The 17116-nt window shown below is 33.9% G+C and overlaps 2 protein-coding genes and 1 non-coding gene across 3 annotated transcripts; 2 read left to right on the top strand and 1 right to left on the bottom strand.

The window, feature by feature from the left end:
• Positions 1 to 218: 218 nt before the first annotated feature.
• On the top strand, positions 219 to 3827 carry LOC131626003 (uncharacterized). The gene is made up of 8 exons (XM_058896832.1): positions 219 to 374; positions 479 to 547; positions 1076 to 1177; positions 1529 to 1611; positions 1717 to 1792; positions 2681 to 2866; positions 3126 to 3254; positions 3390 to 3827. The coding sequence occupies exons 1-8, from the start codon at positions 297 to 299 to the stop codon at positions 3549 to 3551; spliced, it is 885 nt and encodes a 294-aa protein (XP_058752815.1). The 5' UTR covers positions 219 to 296; the 3' UTR covers positions 3552 to 3827.
• Positions 3828 to 4952: 1125 nt separating this feature from the next.
• On the bottom strand, positions 4953 to 13393 carry LOC131625995 (mitotic spindle checkpoint protein MAD1). The gene is made up of 16 exons (XM_058896827.1): positions 13137 to 13393; positions 12941 to 13040; positions 12692 to 12852; positions 12362 to 12559; positions 12178 to 12270; positions 11840 to 11956; positions 11194 to 11441; positions 10543 to 10714; positions 8845 to 8943; positions 8557 to 8760; positions 7760 to 7922; positions 6831 to 6921; positions 6671 to 6740; positions 6022 to 6150; positions 5739 to 5777; positions 4953 to 5329 (listed from the first exon to the last, which is right to left on the bottom strand). Exons 1-16 carry the CDS (start codon positions 13302 to 13304, stop codon positions 5240 to 5242), a joined length of 2142 nt encoding a protein of 713 aa, XP_058752810.1. The 5' UTR covers positions 13305 to 13393; the 3' UTR covers positions 4953 to 5239.
• Positions 13394 to 13461: 68 nt separating this feature from the next.
• On the top strand, positions 13462 to 13535 carry TRNAV-AAC (transfer RNA valine (anticodon AAC)). Its single transcript has one exon. It is a non-coding gene; the product is annotated as a tRNA-Val (tRNA).
• The last annotated feature ends 3581 nt before the right edge of the window (positions 13536 to 17116 follow it).

Below are 17116 nucleotides of genomic sequence, written 5' to 3'. Positions count from 1 at the left end.
CGCGAAATTTTCTGTATCGCCCAAAGATTTAAAATTTTTTCAGTTATCCATACAGATTTCAGAAAATGTAGTAAATGATTTATGTTAGATATTTTGGTCTTTTCAACCATTTTGGGGGAGTGGCCTGGATAATTTGGGAGGTGAGAAACAAAATCTCTTATAAGGGCCTAGAAAATAAGAGTGAGATAGGCCTACCCAAGTATAATAGCGATCGCGTGTGTACTTTTTTGTTCTTGCTGTTTTTTCAATTCAATCTGTTTGGTTTTTTTGCTGTGTTAATCGAGAGAAAGAGAGAGATGCAAGACGGTGGTGATGAAGTTAACATTCAAGAGTTGGCCTCCAACCTCACCATTTACAAAGATCAACTCAACCAGGTTCTTTCTAGGGTTTATCTTTTTAATAATAATTATAATAATTCTACGATTCATTCCTCAAAATCTGATTTTTTATTATTATATATGAATCAATCATGAATTAGGTTAGAGAACTCTTGAATGACGAACCCTCCAATTCTGAGTATGTCGACATGGAAAGGGAGCTCTGCGAGGTTTGCTTTCTTCCCTTTTACTTGTTTTCTATTCATTCAACTCATTATCCTCTCTTTCAATTTTACTGTTATTATTCTTAATTCACAACTCTCTCGCTTTCAAGGTAGATATCGATTTATCGGTAAGCGCTTCACGACGATGGAATGGAGTGATATAGGATAAGATGGAATAGAATAAATTTTTTATTTTTATGTTTATTAATTTAATTGATTAATTTAAGAAGTTCTTTTTATAATTGAAACTGCCGAACCCTGGGATTTTGTTTGAAAAATTAGATGAATATGTAACAAGAAAATAAAAAGAGAAACTTTTCAAAATGCACATCACTTCTATCTATCTTGGTTCTGTGCAGGTGTGGTCTGTCTCCTGATGTCTGCTATGCTTTCTTCCTCTCACCTGATAATGAATGAGATGTTCAGAGATTCTAAGTTAGAATTTCGACATTAATTTGGTTTATCATGTAAACGTTTATGTGAAATGTATTTCTTTTACTGAATTCGAATGTGGCCTAAATTTGTGCAACACAGGTGATTGCTTTGACGGAAGAACTCCTCGCAACTGCCAAGCAAAATGAAATTTCCGTTGCCGCTGAATCTCCAAGTTTATCAAGATCCAAGGAGAATAAAGCGGTACATATTTATTGACAATTTGTGTATTTCATTTCATGATTTATATATTCGATTGCACTGGTTACTGTCAGGTTCATGTATTTATTTGGCTATTTGTACATTTATGTATTCTTCACGTGTACTTCATACACTTAGCAGTGATTACATTACACCATCTAATATAATGTCTAGTATTTTTCTTCTATCATAATGGTGCCTGTTCCTAATGGCTTAGTTCTTTGCTTTTAATGATTGATGAAATTACAATCTGGTACAAGTTGTGGAGGATACAATTGAAATAATCTTTGATGATTTGAATGCAGTAGTTGATTACTGATCTTTAGTAACTCTTTATATTATTCCATCGTTTAGGAGCTTGATAGCCACTTTGATCATCAAGACAAATTTCCCATTGGCACCAGAGTTCAGGCAGTTTATAGTGAAGATGGGGAGTGGTATGTTACGTTTATCTCCCGTTGTTTTATAGCAGTGTTTTTTATTTTCCATCTTATTTGCCTGTGTTTTCTTCATGTTAAATTTGTTGTATTGTGGATGTCCAGGTATGATGCCACAGTTGAGGCATACACGCCAAATGGTTATTATGTTAGCTATGACAGTTGGGGTAATAAAGAAGAGGTATAGTTTCAAAACTACTTGATTCATATTTATTCTGCAATCCTAGTCATATTACATTATGTGTCATATGCATACTTTAACTCCAAATTATTTACTATTGCATGATTTTAGTGGTAACTTGCATTGTTTTGATGTTAGAGAAGTAGGGGAAGGATTTAGTTCTAATGAAAGTTTTGTCTATTTCAGTCGATCTAAATTTAACAACGATAGTATTAAGAAAGAAATCCATCTTTGGAATTTCCAACTTAATTGTTATTTTAATGATGTATGTATCTACCTTTTTTCAATATTATACTCCATGACATGAGCCATGAGTACATGATTTAGCTGGTTTGCAAACGACACAAACTCGTGACAAAATTTTCTTTATGTACTATGTAGGTAATAAGTATGAAATCAAGTAACAGGTTTTAAATCTAGTAGTCAGCATGCCATCATGTTTATTGAAGTGTTTTCTAATTTTCTGTTTAGTTGAGAAAACTATTGCCTGTACCCTGTGCTATGCAGGTGCATCATGCATTCTTAACACTCCACTCATAAATTGCATCATCAGAATATAGGCAATACAAATGAGCCACTAACTTGTCATCACAATCTAAAACATTACTTTTTGTTGTTGAAAAGGGTTAAATATGGTTGTAGTTCCTAGTATTAAATTAGGAATCTTTGAGTTTAGTTCCTATAATTTTTTTAACCATTTTTAATCTACTGTTTATAAAAGAGTGTTTTTAGTCCCTAAAGAGGGCACCTGATAAAAGGCAGAGACATAGAAAAATGGTTATTTTATCTGGACTAAGAGCGTATTTAACCCTATCAAAAAATTCTTCAATAGTTTTTCTAGTTTCTAATATTTCAAGGTAAATTTCATATGTTTGTTGTTTATTGTAGGTAGATCCCGCTAATATAAGGCCAATTCAAGAAGGTACTGTAGATGCTTTGGTAGAAGCGGAGCGCGTAGCCGAAGCTACAAAGCAGGCTATCAAAAGAAAAATTGCGCAAGCTGGGTCTGTTGATTTTCAGTCACGAACTCTACCTGCAAAGCTTCGTATAGAGCCCGATGACCCTGAGGATGTGGTGAGTGTTGCTGAAATATTCACTAAAAATGAAAAAGCTTATTTATTTTATATATTAAGTGCTTTAATTTTCTGTCTTTGCAAACTAGTTTTCCTTGGTTTGATCTCTTGTTCTGTTGCCTACTTTTAGTGAAGTATTTGTTTTCTGCAAACATTTTTATTGGTATTGGCATTCTGAAATTGTTTTTGTTCAATCCAAATTTATCTGCCAGTTTTCTAAGATGGCATCAATGACATGTTTGCTAACTCAATGATTACAGAAAATTACGAAACGGAAGAAAATACATGCCTTTAAGTCTAAGATGCGGATGGAACAACTTGAAGTCACACAAAATAAGCGGCAAAATGCTTGGCAGCAATTCCAGACAACCAAAGGAAAAGCAAAGAAGGTACCTTTCTCAATTTTCTTTCTCTAATATTTATTCTAGAATCTTCACAATCCACCGATTAGTTTGTTATGGTTACATTGTTTTCATTTAAATATTTAATTTTGTAATGTATTGAATGTGGTTGGTTTGTTCCAGATTGGTTTCTTCTCGGGAAGGAAGCGGGAGAGTATATTTAAATCTCCTGATGATCCTCAAGGAAAGGTTGGTGTGACTGGAAGTGGGAAAGGTTTGACAGAGTTCCAGAAAAGAGAAAAGCATTTTCATCTCAAGGACGGCACAATCGAGAATGATGAATAGAATAGGTTAAGAAATAGGTTAAGAAATATCCTAAATGATGTATGTAACATGCTCAAACCAATCACTGTAGTGGCTGTTAGATGCCAAACTAAACAATGCATGTTTTCAAGTGAAATATTGAGACTGGTTTCAGATTATTATTTTGGTCCTTTATTGTGTGTGCAATACTTATAGGGATATCGTCTCAGTTTAATGTGACCAATCAATAAATGTCTTCCTATATTTAAGCCTGTAGTCCTTTGTGTCCTAATTAAGTAAAATTTAAATTTAAATGTATTTTTGTCCACTATTTATGTGTTTTTAACTTTTTGAACTCCTATGTTATAATTTGATTTTTAAAAAAATTAGAATTAGATTATTATAATTTTTCATATTTTTTTCAGAATAAATTAGTAATTTTAATTAAGTTTTTAAAAAAAGGGAAGTCAAAGTTGGAGATTATTCCTGCATCTGAACCCTTTGAATTAAAGTTAATGGAAGATGATTGTTATTTATTAATCTTATGTTTTTACCAGGTATATGTTGATTACTTGATGGAAAGTGAAGTATTCATATATATTACAAGATATTTAAACTATTAGTTGAAAATAGGACGAATGTAACATCGAAAGGTGGAAAAAAAAAGTGAAGTATTCACATAATACCGGAGATGAATAGCTGAAAAATAGAATGAATATGACGTCAAGAGGTTGAGAAGTGATGGAGGAGGTAAATATACCTCAATTGAATTTATACAATTATGTGAAAAGGAAGGATAATAGCTCTTTACACACCTCAACACAAAGTCATTGTTGAGAAAAAGAATAAAAACATATTGAATATGGCAAGAAGCATTGCTTAAGGCAAGACATCATGTTGTGGAAGATCAAGTTGTTAGTTGATAAAAAAATCAACATTTGATCTAGCAAATGAGTCATGTAAGGAACTAGCATATAGAAATCAAGCAAATGAGTCGTGTAAGGAAAATATTGCAAGAGTGAGATACACCTTGTGGAGATTATAACCAAGGATTGATGGGGATGAGAAAATTAGATCAAAGGAATAATGACAATGTAATTCAACTATTGGGGCAATTCGATTGTGCTTTGAAACGCGAACAAATTGTCACAACTTGACAGTTTTGAATTTTAGTTTCATTAAAATCATTTGAATGAACAATCTACTCTTAATTTATTCCATCCCTCTTTAATTTCATCCATTCTTCTTTAAGCCAATTACCATGTGAAACAAGTTATATCCCAACATTATACACCAATAGTGCAAATATGTTTTCCCTTTGAATTTTCCAATATTATGTAAACGTATTTTAAAAGTAATATAAAATATAATAAAAAAGTACAATATGATTGAATACTTGTGTAAAATTTATTTATATGTTTGTAATTTTGAGCTCAAAAAGGATAACAAGCACCTAAATTCAAAAACCAAATATTATCAGCAACCAAGCGAGAGATGTATGTTTCTTTTACTCGAGATGTTATAGACGTGACAACGATTTATACAAAATTCAGTATGCTCAAAATTCCACATTGTCGAACTATGTTCAAAAGTAAAAATGAGATAGTTTTCAAGTCCAACCCATTTATGAGGCACCAATGTTGGAACGCAAGAGTGTGTCCAGTACAGTATAACTGATAGTTGCGTCAAGAAACATCAATCCTTAAACTGCCTAGACAAATTGGTTGAATTTAAGACAATGTTCTTCTATTGAAAGACTCCACTGTTATGTTGGCAGTAAAAGCAGGAATTGAATTCATTTTCCTAATGAATATATCAACCTGAAATGACAATAACAAGTATGACTCAGTAAAAAAAACATGAATATCTGACAATGTAACAATAACATGCACGGTAACATTTCTCTTTCCAAACACGTATTCTGTTTTTGGTGTATAAAAGTCTATCTATATTTCTAGAGATGATAACAAATATTGCATATAATTGGATCCTAATACACATAAAACATTAGTAAAACTCTCGTACACACTACAAATGTATCTAAATATCTAATCAAATATTTTCAATAATAGAAGAAATATCAGAATTCTTTCTTTGAGGTGTACGAGGAAGGTTTTGCAGCTAAAGCCTCTTCTCTCACGCGCACAAAAATTAATATTTGTGCAGGGAATCAGAAAAATAATAGTTTAAGATGTTAAATATTTATTATAAATATCATGGTATCCTTACCTGACGAGATACATCAGGCTGAGATGTGTAATTATTCACCTGTTATGAAAAAAAATGAAAGCAAAAAAAAATTCAACAACTTTTCATGTCATTTTGAAAAGCAAAAAACAAGCAAAGATAGTAATTGCTGATTTTTCTTTTCCAGGTTCCTGATCTTTAGTCCCTAGTAACTTTTACACCATTTTTAGTCCTTACCATTGATAAAAACGGGTGTTTTTAGTCCCTACAAAATTCAACATATTTAACCCTTTAATATAATACATTACAAACTTTAATATCTTACCAAAATGTTGGTATTCCCCGATTCATATTCAAATTCAAGTTTTTCATCATCACTTTGTGCATAAATTGATTGCAACGTAAATCGTGTCACTGGGATTCCATTTGGTCGCTGGTGTTCATCCATCACAATCTGCCAAATATTGTTATTGACAACCAAATAAGCATTCCAGGTGTGAACAAAAAGACACAATTGTACAATCAGTTGTCAGCTATTCCAGTTTGGAAAGAACTTAATTAGAAAATGCTCAAGAGACAGTTTCTCAGAGAGAAAATGACAAGCCCGATATTCAAATCCATTGGTTATACATATCGAATTACACATAAAAGTTTGGTGTGAATTTTATTTTTTTAACTTCTATCCGTAGAATTTCCAAACTCAACAATGACCTATGTGTTATAAAAACCACCTTCAAACATAAGCATGCTTCAATATTATTTGAAAAGGTAGTGAGCGAGTGATTAAAAATAAATCCAGCATAGTGGTTTACCCATTCCAAATTACTTTATTACCAGGATGCGTTAGTATTTTCAAAGCAAAGTGTGTGGTCTTCCAAAAATGAAATAAAACACTATTAGGTGCAAACACTTCTAACTTATACTGAAAGATAGTAATAAAAAGATTGCGGTAAAAAACATCTGAAAACGCCAACCTTGTAACCAAAAATCTCACAGCATGCTCTCCGGAAAACTGAAATTCTGTCTGCAAACACAGTCTTGTATCTGTTTATGTTTCAGCATCTCTGTTATTCAAAAATCATCTTCATAACAATAAACACATAATATACCAAAAGTAGCAACTTATATACTCACCTCTCTTCTCGCTTCTCTAGTGTTGCAATTTGTTCTTTCAGTTTCAATATCTTATCCGATATGTAGCTATCTACCAGCTTTCCAGTTTCTCCTAAACAGTTTAAAGTGATCAGGAAAGGCATACATTTGATAACATTATCATTCAGTAGTCAATAAAACAAAACAAGAAGTCCTGACCGCCTCGAGGCCTTAACACATACTCTCCCTGGACTCAATTATAAGAAAAAATACCTAATTCCACACTTATTAAGGATGGTAGTTTACTGCATTTCATTTTCTTGATTTCATGTAAATAAATTAATGTGAGAACCAGACTTGTCCAACAGACCTTGACAGAACACCTCCAAGGCTAACACAGATTTTTCTAAATTGTGAAAATAATTTTTGTTTATTTCCGTCAATCCAGGTCTTCCTTTTTAAAAGGTTATTGATAAGAAATAGATGTTAATTGATAAAAATCAAAACTGCTACTGTACAGAATCTTATCAAGATAAAGAAGCAAAAATTTCAAAATTTAAAAGTAATAAAGAAATAAAAATCAGTCAATCTTAATTAATAATAGTTTAAAAAGATGAAATAATCTTAACCAGGGATTTAAAATTTATTTTTGCTGTTGTCTTTTTCTTCTTGGTTCTGCGTGCCACATCACATTTTATATGGTTTCATCTATAATCATATATAGCAGCATCAACGAATTCTAATCAAGTTCTTTAGGCATAAATTCTGCAAAAGGAATTGAAAAAAATGCAATAAAAAAAGTAGATATTATAGAGCATCATTCTCTTCCATTCAGCTCTTATATTAACACTACAAATTTTCAAAAGTTTCAGACACCTCTTTCTTGCCAACTATTGATGCCTCTATTATAGACTCTTTCTGAATTATAATATTTAGACCCTAAAATCAATTTTAGTAACAAGGTTTCTTACCTGATTGACTCTTCAATTCTTCGACAGCTTTTAATTTCTCTTTTGTTTTCTGCAGTTCATTTTGCAGAGCTTCTATGGTTTGTTTGGCTTCGTTATCTACAGTAAGTGTATTTACCATCCGCAGAACTTTCGTACTAGCGGAAGAAAAATCTCCATGACCCAACTATACCAGGAAAAACAATGCGTCAACAATCAAACTGAAATGAAATCCAAACACTGGTCAGCTTGGGTGAACGAACAGAAAATACAAACATTAGAAATATAGGCAACTTAATATTATAAAAATATCCATACTAAGACTACAATGTATTAGTGTTGTTGTGTGTTGTAACTTGTAAGAGAACTGTTGGTAAATAAATAAAAAAAGTTCAACAGAAGCGGCTAGCTAAGAACAATGGAACCCTAGGTTGGTAAATGAGTAAAATATTTACATCATTCTTAATTAATGTATTATGGAAACCCGTTAGGGGAATCCTAGAAACACATTGTTTGTGGTTGTTAGTCCTTATTTATAGAGTTATCAATTTGTGAGGCGACTAAACTGAGTTTTTAAAAAAGTGAACCAAATATAAATAATGTGTCAAAAAGGTGTCTCGATATCATTTCTCAAACTACTTCAATGCAATAAAAACTGAGTTTTTTAAAAAGTAAACCAAACATAAATAATGTGTCAAAAAGGTATTGAAGACGCACATATGAAGAAATAGAAAGGACTTTAGTTTATGAAATGAGATGCAATAAAAAGAAAGAGCAACATAATATCCTTGAGTTTCTGCAAAAATTTACCCAACACTCACCTTTGCCTCTAATAATGATATCTCTGAGCGGAGCCGGTCACTCTCCCTCTCCAGTGACTTTATTCTTCTTGCTTCATTGTGCAATTTATCGTTGAGTATCTTTATTTCCTCATGTTGGCGATTATTAACCACTCTCAGCTCGTTTAAGGTGCTTTCTAGCTCTTTAATATACTCATCTTTCTTCATAAGAGATGATTCAAGTTCCTAAATGGATCAGCCAAAAAACAAGCAAGAAACATTTAGATATTACATGATAAGTTAAATGTGACAAACAGATGGAAATACAACCTGAACAGGATTAGCACTACTTGATTCATCTCCAGCTTCACCATTCTTCAACTTGGCAAGAATTCTTAATTTGTTTCTTTCCTCTGTAACAACTGCAAGCTGCAAGACAATAAACAAGTGATTGAAAGCACATACTGAAATTAACAGCATACAAATGACTACATATTCCGGAAAATAACTCTACTACACAATCACTACTATCACAGTCATGCAACAACAGTTAACGTTATCTCAAATAGTTTTCCCAAAATTTTAGGCTGTTACTGTCCCAATAAAAGCCAACTTCATAAAAATACACCAGAAGCATGACAACATAATCAAAGTGATACTTTCACTTGCACAAAATAATCTGAGATTTTTAGAAACTGGAAAGAAGTTTAAATGAATTAACACAACTTTCAATTAAATCAAAGTAATATTTTCACACTTATGTGTCGAGCACGGCTGTCTTGTACGATCATTAACAGGGAAACATCATGCATGTTAGCATGTAGCATATAATGCATAGTTTCAAAAGTTCATAAACCTAAAGCTTCAATACCGCAGAAAGTGGGGAAAATGACAACAAAAAAGGTGTCTATAGGGTAAAACCCTTTTTTAGATCTCTAAAACAACAAGCATATAATAATTAGGAAATAGGAGATTCTAATGCTTATCAAGAAAAGTTATCACATTTAAGTTTTTTTACAAAAGCAGCCAACTCATAAACTGATATCTAAGTGCTTAAGTTTCAAAAGCTGTGTTTGCATCACTTGAGATGGGAAAATTGTTTAGGAATAACCACGACAAAAATCAATTATATTACAAGGTTTACAAACACTAAAATAGTAATATTATAAAATTACTAATGAGTCCCATCTCATTATGTAGGAGATACTAAATCAGAATAGATATATAGCTCTTGAATAGATTATAGTATCCCTAAATAGAAGATACTTTCCAATAACATCAAGTGCCCTGATAGAACGAATAACTCTTTGTAAACAATCAATTTATGCTGCCTGTGTACTTAAAGAAGAAGCTAAAATACCAAGGCTGAAGGAAACCTTGTATCAGTGTGTCACTCAACATGTTTGCTTTAGTAATTCATATATTTGCTGGTGTGAGTTGCAATGAAAATATACATACATCTTGTTACATTCTGAGTTGACAAAGACCAATAGAGAAGAAATTTCAAAACGTCACAAGGTCTTTCCTTGGAATTATGTGCCGACGTCGTAAGTCCTGTAGCCCCAACACTTCTTAACAAAGGTGTGTCTAGTCTCTAACATGTGTCAGTTTCTGACACAAACACATGTGATTACGTTCAATTTATTCATTTTTTCAAATTATTATCAGTGTTGATTTGTCAGTGTCATCTCCGTGCTAGTGCTTCATAGGAGTAGGACATAAGTGCATTCTAGACGTGAAATTTAAGCTATCTCCTCCTAGCATCTAAACCCTTTTCGAGATATATCTTAAATTCAGCAACTGTCAAACTCCTTCCTACCTTAAATGCAAGTCCTCTAAATGCAAGTCCTACACTAGTCCTCTAAATGCAAGTCCTACACTAGTCTTGGTATCCAGTATAACAGATAATGAATCTCAGATTTCAAAATGGCAATGGAATAATCAATGATATAATTATAAACCAAGTAAAGAACAAGTCAAGTGTTCAGTTGTTATTATTGCATAATTAACTTCTAAACAAACACTGACCGTTAATTCAATCTGTTTAATCTCTGATTTTAATACTTCCGCTTTCTCTTTGGCCAACGCAGCCTCAGTTTCGGCATTTTGTTTGCCAGTCTCAGCAGCATCCAAAGCCACCTCCAGTTGTTTCAAGCGATTAGTGCCTTCACTCTCCTTCTGTGTGCTATAAAATGCCTCTCTGCATATATAGAAGATATCAAGATTTAAAAACACATGCCTTCTACTGACCATGTAAACCAGCATTGATATCTCTATTCTTGCTAAACTCAAAAAACGACAGAAAACTGATCTCAATATGAAAGGATCGTAGGCGATACAAACATATAACAACAAAAATGGATGATATCATGCACATAACGGATGCAAAAAGCAGAAGTTAGTTTTTCCCTATTGACGCGTTTAAGTAGCGTCGTTTCTAAACCTATAAAAGGAAAAGGTAGTGTCACATCAGATGGAACATTGGCTGAGAAAAAAAAATAGCATTATTACTACAAGGCCAGTAGGACATTTCTCAAATATATGAACTCATAGTGCTCATAAATAAAATGACCAGCCGGAAAAGAATATTCCAGAGCTATTAATCCAGACAGTGCCTTCAACAGCTCAAATATATTAAAATAGCAAAGCAAACAGAACTTCAACACGCTATTCACGTACTTTTGTAAAGCTGCAAATTTAGCAGGCATGTCCTCAAAACACGAGATGCCAGGTATGTCTTTAATCATCGATCTCCACGATGATATTTGATCCTCTAACTTCTTCATATTTGACTGGACATCCTGTAATTTAGATAACTCAGATTGTGCCCTTTCACAGCGGCTCTTTTCCTCCAGCAGTTTTTCCTTCAAAAGCTCAATGCTCTCATGATTTGATTTTAGCTTTCTTGCTTCCCTTACTTCAGATTCCTAAAATTTCAAAGTTAACTGGATACATTACTCAGATTACCAAGGCCATGTGGAGACAAAAAAATAAAAAAGAGACAATGAAATGTGAAGAAAAGCAATCATAACTTTTGGCACCAATCCATAAAAATTCCATTGGATTTAGGAAAGTAAAAAGACATAATTCAGGAACCAAGCCTGCCCAACCCTCTTCTTATACATCCAGATCATTCAATAAAACAATAATGTGCATATCAAAAATAAAATAAAAAATCTGGTTCCTCTCCATGCATGATCATGCCACTTGAGTTACAGCTGAAATTGGTTTGCACATCAAATCATCAATGCATGCAACCTCGCACAACAACAGTCAAAATAAAAAGTGGCCCCGAGACTCAAGGTAAAAGACAGAGCAGACTCACATAGTGTTGAAGCTCCTGCTGCAATTGCTTAACCAAAACACTACTCTCAGTGGAAGAACCTTCTTGAGATGGAAAAGTTGCTAGTTTCTTTTCAACTTCAATCTTCTGGTGCAAACACTAGGAATAATGGTGTAAAGCAAACATAAGTTCATAAAACCGCTGGAAATGGGAATATGACAGTGACATAATGCAGGTACACTAGAATTAAAATCAACCAGGAAACTCTCCATACGATAAGAAGCTTAACACCAAATCAAATTTAACATTGCAGAAGAAGCATTTTGTTTAAAGCCCAATCTTAATTAAACCCCAATAAGCAACTAATTAGATATGCAAACCTCGTTGAATTGGTCCTTAAGATGGTCCAGTTGCTCTTTTAGCAGCTCTGCTTCTCTCTCCGCATTTTTTGCTCTGCACTCCATTTGTTCAAGCTACAGCCAGAAAATTATACAACTTAAAGAATGACTCATGGATGTAAATGACCATTAGTCTGAACAATGAACAACAAATATGACAACTTACATTTGCAGTTATTCTAGAAATAGAAAACTTTGAGTCACTTTCCAGGTGTGAATGATCATCCTGAACTCTCTTTTTATCTCTCTCTATACTCTCTGAAAGACGGCCCAACCTCCCTTCTAAAGATGTTGCTTTCTCTTCGGCCAAAGCAGCATTAGACTCGGCTTTCATGCGAAGGTTTGTCTCATTTTGGAGCTTAACCTAAAAACAAGTTTCAACAAAAAAATTTGAAAAGGCTAATAATTCAACTAATATATAACAAGCTATTAACATAACACAAGCAGTAAGGTCAAGAACTTTAAAAAAAATGCATCAGTTCAAAATTAGCAGCACCTGGAGTTCACTGTTCAACTGTATATGTTTTCTCAATCGTTCTTGAGAATCAGTAACTTCTTTCAAAAGTTGATCCTGTAGTGCTTTTTCACGGCCTTTTGCAGCAGCGAGTTCCTGTTGAGTGTATAAGAATTGGTCCATAAATTTTTTCCTCTCAGTATCTGTGAAATTTGACAGTAAAAAGAAAGGTACATAAGAAGTAGTAAGTGGTGAAATGAAGAGTAATTGGACAAAGAAGCATATACCTACCAACTTTTTTGAAATTATCATTGAGTGTTTCCAGTTGAGATTGATAATCACGAACTTGATTTTCAGCTTTACTTAAGGCATCTAGAAAATCGGATTTGACCTATGCAATAAGGAATTAGGAGCGGTAAGATTAGACCTAGAGTATTAACATGCATTGTAAGGTTAAATTGATGGAGAAGGAGAAAGGGAAAGAAACCATTTGGCGACACTGATAGGTGCATAGCATGTGGTCGGAAACGGAGGGTTCCTGAGATGAGTCCGGTGGATCCTCGTAGATGACGAGCTGGTGGTTAACCTCGGCGACGGCATCTGTATCAGCGTCGGCACGAGGCCTCTTGTTCGGTGGAGGAGTTCTGAGCATCATTTTTTGGTTGAGCTTCCCACAATACAATGCGGAATTTGAAATAAAACCCCACACAGAAGGCGCAACTTTATTCAAGGAACACGAACACAGCACTGATCTTTGGGATACTTAAGTTAACTAGGATATTTATTATGCAAACGCGAACAAAATATCAAATGGTTTCGTGGTGTAGTTGGTTATCACGTCAGTCTAACACACTGAAGGTCTCCGGTTCGAGTCCGGGCGAAGCCATTTTTTGCGGTTTTCTGGATCGTTTTCCTAACACACTTCTGCAAAAAAAGATAAATGGATCCATAATCAAAAAATTAATATTTTATTCTCCTCTAAAATAAAGAAAAATCTTGAAAATAAAATAAAAAATAGTCTTGGTTGTTTCTAACCATAAAAAGAATTTTAATGCAGAAAAGTAATCATCTACAAATTATTAAAGAATTCGAAATCAAAATGTGATTAACTTTGCTCTTAATTACTCCAATTTCTAAGTAACATCCACATCTCAAAGAAATAAAAATGACATTTTTTCTCGCTTTAATTGTAGAAAATTAAATCATATGGCTAGAAAATACAGGAGTAGGCGTAAATCATATTGTAGTCCTAATATGCAAGTTTACTTAATTGGTAAGAAGTTTATTTCTATGAGTAGAAAAATAATAAATCAAAGCGTAAGTGATAATAAATTTGATTTCTTCATAAAACTTTGATAACAAATGAGTTAAATGATACAAATTTTATATATTTAATTATAAATATAAATAATTTCTAAAATTTACACTAAAATAAATTAAAATAAAATTATATGGGTTACAATAAATAATCATGGAAAATAAAATTTGATTTAAAATTTTATTATAGATTTTAATTGATTATATATATAAAAAACATTATTAAGATTTAAAAAATATTAATTGTCACAAAAATTATATCTTTTTAAAATGATGATTTTACCTCTCTATTATTTCTAAATGATCCATAATTTATTGTCATAGATCAAGTTATCTGCATAACCATAAACAAATACATGAATGAATCAGCAATGTATTATATTATATTAAAAGAAAAAAATGCATTGAAATGAGAATTGACATTAACAAGCCACACGTTGATAAACAGTTACGCTAGCTTTTATATATTTTATTATTGCATTATTATATTTTTTTTAACTACACCCCCCAAACTTGAGGTCCCTAATTTTTTGAGGTCCTGGACTGTGGGCCTGCTTGCCCGGGCCCATGGTCGGCCCTGGCAACATATGTTTGCAAACCTTGGATCACTACTATTCGAACCTCCCAATTTGCTCAAGCATGCTTACTACATTCTAAACCCGGTCTTTACGTTGAAATAATATTTGTTTTTACGTGCTAAAATCTAAATAGAAACCTATTTTATAAATTTCAATAAGACTTTTGAACCATTCAAACCAAATATCACAACTTCAAAATTATAGCACTACTAATACTCAAAGTGCATGATGTAGTAACTAAATTGATTGGTATGTGCTAATTAAATTAAATGAGTGTCACTTCTTATTTAAAGTTCAATCTCTTACGGTAATATTTATTTATATTTAAGCATTAATATAAACAAGTTATTGATATTTATACATCAATAATTTTAAAAAAAAAAATCAAGGCACACAGTTTCTAACTCTAGAAAAGTTGGTTACCTCTGATAGCTATTTACTTAAGCATTGAAATATTTGCAAGCACCACACCATCCGTCAGACCAGGATGTCATGACATCAATTGTAAGAGAGTTTATCATCTAATTTTATTAATGATGTAGCTTGATGCTTAAGAAACTCATTTCATTTATCGAATGAATGAAAAGAATGAAAAACTATACAATTAAATATCGTATATATATATATATATATTTTTTATTATTTTGTTTATGTGTTGAAAGATATGCACTAAAAATGAGAGAAAATACTTATTTGGTTCGAGTCAAGCAATTTTTTTATGATTCGAATCAAATGAGAGAATGATTCCGATTAAGAACTTAAAGTCTAGATCTAGCAATATTTGATTCGCCTCGTGATTCAAGTCATTGATCCGATTCAAGGAAATAATATGAGTAAACTGGACAGAGCCAAAATCAAAAATTTCTTGTCCGTGTTTGATTCGAGTCAACTTATTCTTTGAATTGAATCAAAGCAGGTTTGATTCGATTCAGGCCAAAGCTTGAATCGATTCGACTTGACCACAGATGTGTACTAGATGGTATCATGGGGGTGGTAGAGAGGACATTTTTGTACCGTCGAAATCATGCCAGGACCGGTGGGGCACTTGACAGTAGAGGCGTGGTAGCCAGTAGAGGACGTGGACGCATAGGCGGGGCCAGAGACAGGGGAGATGCGGAGGATGTTATCCGACACACACTGTAGTGATGCCTGTGATTTTTTTTATATATGTATTTTGATTTCATTTATGTACGTTACTTTGATTATGTATTTGACATTATGGCCGATGATTTATACGATGTATTTTTTGGTGTACTATTTTCTATTGTCTTTAAATTGCATTACTTTAATTTACTGTAATTTGATGTTCCATTTTTGTTATATAAATTGAGTTTTAGAGTGAAATGTATTTGATTTGAAAATATAGCAGAAGGTTTCGTAGGTACATCTACATACTCCTACGGGACCAAATGATGCGCCCAGTCCTCAAATATAGCAGTGAGCTCCACTCGGATAACTGTGTCAGGAGCAGCCTCAAAGGGTGACATCGGTATTAGCTACACACGTCCAAACTGCCTCATCCACCGCTCAGGCAGATACCTCACCATGGTGTTGGCCCCGCATGCTAACCAGCCAGAGTATAACGCGATGCAATTGAACGGGACAAGAACACTGTAGTCGGTGAACGGCGTCCAACAGATGTCATCGTGGGCTATGCGGTCAAGGTACACGTGATATGGTAGCATTGCGTTGTTCTCCCTTTGGAGAATATATCGGGCGGCCCTAGGCAAGTCGTCGGTGTATGCAGAATCAACGGCGAAGCCGTGGATGTGGGGGAAGTAGTAGATGATCCAACCATGAAACACAAATACAATAATATGTTAAAAATAAATATGAACCATAAATAAATGTGTAACAATTAAAAGGAAACGTACCGTTAAGAGTGTGGCAGATCCACTCAACTGCCCGATCCTCCAGTTGGAGGCTTCATTCAGCTTCTGGTATAGGTATACCAGAATAGCTGACCCCCAGTTCCACTGGTGAATGGTAGTCAGGTCCATGAAGTAGCGGAGATAAGTCATGTCGACGTATGTTGCACTCTTGTCCACAAAGAGTGCATTGCCTACCAAAAACATGAACCAGCACCGCAGAGCGCAGGCACGGTGATACTCCGTAAAAAGCTCGTCCTCCGCCTGCTCGGACTCGGCCGCCGCCACCAGGTGGTTCTCATACAGCTCTTTCAAGCTGGAGAGCCGGATATGGGCCCCACTCGTCGTCCTGCACTCAAACTCTGCCATGTATGGGTACAGTAGTCTCCCTCTGATCGGCAAGTGGAGCAGACAATGAACATCGTGTAATGTGATCGTCAACTCCTCAACCGGTAAGTGGAAAGAAGACGTGTCCCGATGCCACTGCTCCACGAAAGCCCCCTGCATGCCGTGGCTGATAGTGGTATACCCAGTCATGCACAACCCACCGAGCCCGGAAGCAATCACCACATCATTAAGCCACTGCGCCTCTGGTTTAAACAGATCAAAAATATTTCGCGCGTGGTTCACCATTTTTAGCGTCGCCCTTTCCTGTTACAACAAAAACAAAAACAAAAAAAGATTGTTAATTAGACTGTGAAGAA

The sequence above is a fragment of the Vicia villosa genome, linkage group LG1 (assembly GCF_029867415.1).
Source record: "Vicia villosa cultivar HV-30 ecotype Madison, WI linkage group LG1, Vvil1.0, whole genome shotgun sequence".
Classification (NCBI taxonomy): Eukaryota; Viridiplantae; Streptophyta; class Magnoliopsida; order Fabales; family Fabaceae; genus Vicia; species Vicia villosa.
The sequence above is the reverse complement of the archived record's forward strand: the minus strand, read 5'-3'. Positions and strand labels throughout refer to the sequence as shown.

Excerpts from the sequence above, each read along its gene's own strand:
- LOC131626003 (XM_058896832.1), top strand. The coding sequence starts at position 297 with ATGCAAGACGGTGGTGATGAAGTTAACATTCAAGAGTTGGCCTCCAAC. Across the intron at positions 548-1,075 it reads TGGAAAGGGAGCTCTGCGAG|GTGATTGCTTTGACGGAAGA; the intron begins GTTTGCTTTCTT and ends TGTGCAACACAG. Across the intron at positions 3,255-3,389 it reads CCAAAGGAAAAGCAAAGAAG|ATTGGTTTCTTCTCGGGAAG; the intron begins GTACCTTTCTCA and ends GGTTTGTTCCAG.
- LOC131625995 (XM_058896827.1), bottom strand. The coding sequence starts at position 13,304 with ATGATGCTCAGAACTCCTCCACCGAACAAGAGGCCTCGTGCCGACGCT. Across the intron at positions 12,560-12,691 it reads AGTTGAACAGTGAACTCCAG|GTTAAGCTCCAAAATGAGAC; the intron begins GTGCTGCTAATT and ends ACTTGTTTTTAG. Across the intron at positions 8,761-8,844 it reads GTAGTGCTAATCCTGTTCAG|GAACTTGAATCATCTCTTAT; the intron begins GTTGTATTTCCA and ends TGATCCATTTAG.